The sequence below is a fragment of the Microcaecilia unicolor genome, chromosome 8 (assembly GCF_901765095.1).
Source record: "Microcaecilia unicolor chromosome 8, aMicUni1.1, whole genome shotgun sequence".
Classification (NCBI taxonomy): Eukaryota; Metazoa; Chordata; class Amphibia; order Gymnophiona; family Siphonopidae; genus Microcaecilia; species Microcaecilia unicolor.
The window spans coordinates 183,569,362-183,577,096 of record NC_044038.1 but is presented as its reverse complement, the minus strand read 5'-3'; the positions used below and the strand labels follow the sequence as shown (position 1 = coordinate 183,577,096).

At 45.0% G+C, this 7,735-nt stretch overlaps 1 protein-coding gene across 2 annotated transcripts; it reads right to left on the bottom strand.

Moving 5' to 3' along the window:
• Positions 1-238: 238 nt before the first annotated feature.
• ARL10 (ADP ribosylation factor like GTPase 10) lies at positions 239-7,657 on the bottom strand. 2 transcript variants are annotated; one of them, XM_030212842.1, is made up of 4 exons: positions 7,500-7,657; positions 6,078-6,249; positions 2,596-2,771; positions 239-2,331 (listed from the first exon to the last, which is right to left on the bottom strand). In XM_030212842.1, the coding sequence occupies exons 1-4, from the start codon at positions 7,638-7,640 to the stop codon at positions 2,161-2,163; spliced, it is 660 nt and encodes a 219-aa protein (XP_030068702.1). In that variant the 5' UTR covers positions 7,641-7,657; the 3' UTR covers positions 239-2,160. The 2 variants fall into 2 exon arrangements, with proteins under 2 accessions (XP_030068702.1, XP_030068703.1); XM_030212843.1 differs by having other exon boundaries at positions 6,078-6,246.
• Between the last annotated feature and the right edge of the window lie 78 nt (positions 7,658-7,735).

Here is a 7,735-nt window from a genome sequence, read left to right as displayed (position 1 = left end):
TGGCTGTGCTTCAAGGAACTGACCAATCCTATTTAATAGAATGCACCTCCAACATTCTGAAGCCGAGAAACCTCTTGTGGTTGGTCACTTCTGCTTGTGACTAACCCGGAAGTACGTGATGTCAATTCAGGAGATGGATACAGAGAGCAGGAATGCCTCAGCCATGCAGTCAGCTTCAGAATGTTGGAGGTGCGTTTTATTATATAGGATAATAAAACTAAGAATAGTTTTTTTTTTTAAACTTCAAATGAAAAGTTTATTCAATCACTTTTTAAACTTGTTTAATTTGAAGTTGTTGGAGTTCTATATGCAAGTTTATAGTCAGATCATTTTTTTTTTTTAAGAAAGAAAGGGGGTGGGGGTTTGTGTTACAAATTTGTCTGATAATTTTACCTTTCTGCTTGTCCTTTTTGCTTACTGTGGCCCTGATAAAAGTAAAAATCCACACTGTTTCAAGATAAATAATGCAGGGCTACTGTGAGCCCAGTAGAGAAAAATATCTTCTCACAGATTTAGTAGGCTAGTAAGCTCCAAAGGCTGCTCCCTCTTTCAAAAACAGGCCCCAGTGGACCCTGAGACCAGCCACTCCTCCAAAGTTAGGGCTGGGGGTAGTTGCTACTCTGATGTATCCCCAATGGATCTGGTGCTATTTTACAACATGGAGATGCTGGGGCAGGACAAAGTAGGGACTGCTGCCCCCTCCCCTACATAAGGCTTGGAAGGGGGTGGGGTAAACCAGAGGTTATTGTGTCACTAGGAGTTAAAGCCATCCTTGGGGGTTCTATGTCAGTAGCCACAGGCTTCTGTTAACTGAGACCTGGGGTCCCTCATTGATTACCCCTTCCCCAATGGATACTTTCATTTATGTAAATAAAAATAAAACTTTTACTTCTCTTGGGCTGGAATTAAAATCAGTATGAAGAGGAGAAATAAAAAAAAATCAAAGTTTCACACTTTTTTTCCAGTGTTGGACATACTTCTAGGAAATATTAAACCACCATGTGTACTCTTTGTAGGAAACTTGTGGCAAAGTTTAAGCTCAGTTTAACATGCATTTTTTTTTTTTGCACACTAGAACACATCAGAAGTGTGCTAAGCTTGACTTGCATTATCAAAGGCATCAGAAGGTGGGGTGAGGGCTGGTCCCTGGCTACACCAAAATATTCCTTCCACTCCTTGGGTCCCTGCTCTTGCAGACTAGCATCTTTCTCTATCCCTGCCCCCTCTAATCTTCTGCCAAGCAGGCAGAGCTAAAGACAGGCTGTCGTCAGCCCCACTGGAAACTGTGTCAGAAGAGGTGGAACATGCCAGAAGGAAAGCCCTAGGCAAGCCTCTGCTGCTCAAAGGCAGGGCTGTAGGGGGGAAATGGCAAGCCCTGCGTGTAGACAGTTTCTTCTTTCCTTTCTTAGGACTTATATGAAACTACCCCAGCTACACATGAATTTGTTTGTGTCAGTTCACAAACTGGCAGGAAACAGACCCTAATAAGGATTAATTTGTCACAATAGGCCTGCAGAGGAAGGTTCAGCTAGGGCTCTATCACCTCAGATGATCTAAGCTAGAAGCTGATAACGTGAATTTCAGTTTGAAATGAGGTTTAGTAGGGTAGAACTATAGCTGCTAGGCCAATTTGTCCTGCCATGAGAGTGCACTGCCTTCCTGGACTGCTAAATTCTTAGTTGGCTTTAGGGAGTACCTGCTGAGGAGTTACAAAGCAACCGTACTGAGGCTTCAGGCATATTTAATAAAACATAATTCCAAAGTGCAAATACTGCTGTAAGAGAAATATACAAAACATTCAGAATGTGCAACTGTTTTGTCCTTTCAGATGGGTTTCTGCATGGAGGTACCACTCATTTAGTGCATCAAAAGCTTACATTGTCCTGCTGTTAGAGGGTTGCGTCCCTGTCACCCCCTCTCACTGTCAGAACTGGATAGCAATGGTCAGAGACTAGGGTGACAGGACAGAGGACTTCTAGATGGTGGTGTACAGGGAGGAAATGTGAATCACTTTCATCCTTTCCGCCCCAACACCAGAGGTCACCAGTTCCTAAAACCCCAGATCTGCCCTGTTGTATGGGACAATGCCAGATGTTCAATTTGGCCAACGTGCTGTGAGATACTGTTGGGATTGGCCTAATAAGATGCTCTCAGGAGCTGTCACAAGAGAAATTCAACAAGCAACGCTCTCAGGTCCTGGATGCTTTTGGCAGCTCCCATTCCATGCTGCGTGAGGCTGGTTGCTAGGATGGCAAACTTGCGTTTCCTCTGTACCCGGTCTAGTGCCAACTCTTTGTGCATCTGACAAGCACTGAATGCATCATTTTGGTCCTGGAGAGAAACAAGTAAATACTGATCAGGAAAGATGTTAAAGGTGTAGTAATCTGTCCAAGCACCCACCCCAGCCCTGGTGCACGCTTGCCTTCCAGAATTCTCCTTCACTGCTCACTTGCCTGTATTGTGAATGTGCAAAACCTAGCAACCAAACAGCAGAAGAGACTCCGGAGTGGACAGCAGAGGTAAATGAGCTCATGTCTTCCTGGGGCTTCCATTCAAGAAGTAACTCCTGATTTTAGATGCAGAAGCCTTCATCACCTGTTTGTGAGCGAGCACAATCAGTGCAAGTTCAGGCTGTTCGGCCAACAGCTGGTGCAGCTCATGCCGGACAAGAGGAAAGCGCTTGCTGTCTGCAGAATCCACCACGAAGAGCAACACGCGAGGTCTGCTGAGGTACAAGTTCCAGTAGGTGCGCAAGTTTGGGCTGCCTCCAACTGCCGGGTACATAAGTCAGACAAACAAGTTTCAGTTTGCAATTTCTGTTCTGTGTAAGAATATTTCAGTAGAGCACAGGAGATCATACACCAGGTATCTCTGAAAACTGTATCAGCTAGAAAGCATCACTGTCACCATACAGTTGCTGCATTCCTACCACAAAGCAGAAGTCAGGTTAACAAAATTGAACATCTCGATCATGGCAGTTCATAAGCTCAGTACTGTGCTGAACTGCTGGGACAATCTTACAAGATCATATTTACCCTGGGCCTGGGAAGGATGAGGCATCTATTGTTAGCAAACAGCTTTACACCTGCTTTCTTTCATTATGACAAATTACAGCTTTTCATTGTACAAGATTTAAACCACTTTGTTCTTCCTCTACCAAAGGATGTAAGGTGGTTACTATGGAACACACTACCTGCCGCTATTAAGTTACAACCTTCTTTTCCGTCCTTAAAACATCCCCTTAAAACTTTGCTATTTGCTCATTTTTCTCATTAATGTCTTGTAATCCACTTGGATGCGACACTGCAAATAGCGATGTATCAAGTGTCTAAAATACATTTTCAAATAAACTATACGATTGATTTTATAAAATGTAAAAAGTGATATTGTTCACTGAGGACATCCAACCATATGCTGCCCATTTTTGTAGCCGATACAAGCTTAGCTGCAAGTCCACAGTAGAGGATGGACTTATGAGCACTGACCAAACAAAACAAACTACATCATACCAGCAGCAAAGTAAATAGGAGTAGGGATGAACCACAGGTATCCAACATGAGAAAAGAGGCACTGGAGGTAAAAAATTCAATAATCTATATATATAAAAGGCAACCCCAACGTTCTGAAGCCTCCACGGAAGTTGAGGCGCCCGAGATATCCGGTGTGCCCTGGAGTGTCTGCACCGCCCTCGCGTCAAAACGTCATGATGTCGAGGGCGGAGCTATTGACACTCGAGGGCCGAAACGGCCCACAGCGAACAAGGCAATTAGCTTTGAGGGACGGAGGGAGGGGGCCCCTTGCTAGCGCCCGTTTCATTCCGCTCAGAAACGGCCATTTTTTCCTAGTACTTTAATAAAATCCAAGGGGTGTGGGAGACTCAGCTGGGACACGTTACTGGAGCCATCCTGCAGGCCTTGGACTACAGGAGCTGCTGTGCAAAGCCCCTTCTTTTCATCTTTAAAAGGCTGCCTTGCCGTGGGATGTAGCCATGCGCCCGAATGGGTATGATCAAAGGGGCAAGTCACACTGCCTGTTTCAATGGGTAAGAGCAAGGGAGGAAAAAGGAGTGCCCTGGGGGTTATGGTAGGTGGCCATGGATTTGCATCTTTTGCCATCTGTGATGCAGCCATTACCTACAAATGTGGATGTCTTCTCCTGAAGCTTCTCTATAATCTGGAAGCTCTACTTCTCCCCCTCAACCTGAAGAAATACCAGAGCTGGTTAGCTCTCCAGATTTGGGAGGCGTGGCCCCGGTGAACGACTTTGTCCCCATGAGTGCTACAGCTTCTGATTCCTTAATTGGATCCGTTACCTGTGAAGGTACCTTTTCCTATTTCATTTTCTTATAAACTATTAGCTGCAAATACCTCTTCAGCTGAAGTACCTCTAAAGGATGTCTATGGGGCATGGACCGGAACTTGAAAGAGAATCTTTTGACTTTTAGTAAACGGCCAAACAGGATAAGGTTGGTAAGACTATGAAAATGATGACAAGAATTGTTTTTTTTTATTAGCATGTTGATAGAATAGTTTCCTTAAACAGCAGAACAGAACAGATCATGAATACCAGTTGGTAGCTATAGAATTTTGTTTATATATGCTTTATACAATGCAATGCTAGTAGGAGCCTTTACCAGTGAAGATTTCACTTGTAGTTTATTATCTTTTTTTTTGTGATGTGTTATTTTTTTCTAGGGGGCTATTTTGTCAAGGGTTATTTTGTGGGAGGGGCCATTTTGTTAAGGGCAATTTTGTCAGAGCTATTATGTCAGGGTGCTTAGGACTGTGTCACTCTCTGGTGGACTCTATATGAAAGTCGGACAGACAGACAATGGTTCTGTGCTATGTTAATTATGTTTTCTGATATTGTCTTATCCCTTGGCTTGCAAATAAATAAATAAATGTTATTAAAGTAGTATGGATTGATTTTTACCTCTAGTGCCTCTTTTCTCTTGAGTTGGATACCCATGGTTCATCCCTATTCCTATGTACTTTGCTGCTGGTTATGAGCAATGATGACATGGAGAGATGAGAGGGAATGGATAATTTAACTAAGACACTGGTTCCACCACGTCATCCAAGATATTAGGCGTTTTCTGGTTATACTGGCTTTTTGACAGATCTTCGTTTCTTATCTGAATAGATGTCACCAACAGTTTACTAAATATTAAGTCAGAAAATTGCAGTGTCTATTACATGGGAAAGCATCATTCAGTGCTGTACTAGAGTTGCACAAGGACAGAAATTTCATCCATCCCCAATGTAATCTAACCCATACCCACCTGCACCCACTAAGATCCATTCCATCCCCAAGTTTTCTTGGACGGTATTTACCATTCAACCACTGAATGTTCCAAGCCTCATTCTGGCTCTCCAACTGCCTTTCCCATACATTTCAAGCTTCATTCTGACGCTCCAATTGCTTCTCTTAGTGCGTTCCAAGTCTCATTCTGCAGTCACTAAAGATTTTGAAATCCCAAGGCAACTTCTTCCATACCCAATCCCATTCCCAGTTCTCTATTCTGTACATAACCTGTATACCACTGACACACCACCTGGTGGTGTACATTGCACTGAGCTGAAATGGTGCTGCTGATGTGTGAGGAGAGGAGATAACTACCACAGAAAAACCGAAAAGGAACCCCTAAGTGTGAAACAGTCAGATCATGGAGTAGGGGTGAACCAAGTAGACACTTGCAGCCGAATAGGTAGAGTACAAATTTTTATTAGGCACTATTCAAGACCCGACATGGGGCTGTGTTTTGACAGGAAACACACATTTGCCTCAGGGGTCACACAAAGAGTTTGGATTTTGGCGGTTCTGATGGCGTCTTAATACATACTGCGGATTCTAGTAGCTCCGGTATTCTACAGTTTTGATCTAGCACCAACTCATATAAAATATCTTCTTTGAATGAATGACCCTGAGACAGACAGGTGTTTCCCGTCAAACATGGCCCCGTGCTGGGTCTCGTGTATGAGTGGTGCCTAATAAAGATTTGTACTGTACTCATTTGGCTGCAAGTATCTACTTGGTTCACCCCTGCTCAAAGGAGACTCATCAAGACTGGTACTTACTCTCTAGAAGGTCTATTTTGAAGCCCTCTGTGTTGACACAAAGTGAATTAAATCCATGGGTGGGCTCTGGGCGCTCCTTGACAGTATTGGTGGTCAGATAGTGCAGGATGCTGCTTTTCCCAGCTCCATCTAAACCCAGCACCAGGACTTGCCTGTCATATGAGTCCTTCTGCTAATAGAGCACAAGAATGGAATGTAAGAAGTGTGACAGCACTGGAGACAAAGGGAAGTGTTCAGATCAGTGTGTGACTGTGCAAGAGAGGTACACAATGCCAAACATGTTATGTGAAGACACTAGAGATAGTGAAGGGCCAAGAACTGTGTGCAACGGTTTTGGAGACAGTGCAAATCTGTTCCCTGTATTTTCTTTTAGCAGCATTTATCCCATAACTTATTATTTCTACAAAAGCATGTGACTTCAGAAATCTGCTCTGCCTCAGAGCCTGGCTGGCCTTTGACTTGGTAGAAGGAAGGTGTGGCAGAGACAGACTGGGGTTAGAAGAGGGGGCATATGATAACAATGGGTGGTTAGAGATAGTAGGGGCAGGTGGAGATACAGTGGGGTAAACAAATAGTGGCTTCAGGCAGCGGATGGGGATAAAAGTAAAAGTTGTAGTCAGGAGACAGAAGAGACAGTTGGAGGCAGAGGATAGGGATGGTTGGGAGACACAGCAGTTAAGAAGGGCAGTTAGAGGCAGGGGTGGGGATACAGGAACAGCACATAGGGAGAAAGTGTGCAAGATAGGAGGTACAGTTGGTAGACAGAGAAGGGGAATACAGAGTAAGGGCTGGAGACACAGGAGCAGTGGTTAGGGGATAGAGGGTGCAATTGAAGGCAAAGAGTGGGGATAGGAGGGATCAGGTGGGAATACAGGAGAAGTGGTCAGGGATTGAGAACTTGGATGATGGGGGAGAGAATACTGGCGCAGTGGATGGGAAGTGGGCAGTTAAAGACAGGGGAGGGGATACTGGAACAGTGGATGGGCAGATAAAGGCAGAGGGTGGAAATAATGGGGCAGGGCAGTTGAAGGCAGGGGAAGTGGATACTGGAGCAGTGGATGGGGGGCAGTTGAAGGCAAGGGTGGGGGAGGAGTAGTTGAAGGCAGGTGGGTGGGACAAAGTGTGCAGGATAGAAGGAGCCAGAGAGGGTAAAGGCTTGTGATACCAGAACAGTGGATAGGGGTACAACTGATACCAGATCGGTTACATAAGTATTGCCATACTGGGAAAGACCAAAGGTCCATCAAGCCCAGCATTGTGTTTCCAACAGTGGTCAATCCAGATTACAAATACCTGGCCCAAAAGGTACAAAACATTTTATACTGCTTACCCCAGAAATAGTGGATTTTCCCCAAGTCCATTTAATAACGGTCTATGGACTTTTCCTTTAGGAAGCCGTCCAACCCTTTTTTAAACCTGTACCTGAAGCGGCAGGTAATGGAGTTGGTACCGCCCTCGCCTCGTCCTGTTGCAGAAGTGCCACCTCCATGCTATGAAGAGCACTGATCCCACTGCCGCCACCACCGCCCCCAGCACCGCACCCAGCTGCCGCAGGGCTGCCATACCAAGTCGAGCACGTCCGGTTCATTTAGCTTGCTTCAGTGTGACGTCACCGCGCTCCGGCGGGGGTGGGGGCGGTGTCTTACTCTCTTACTTAG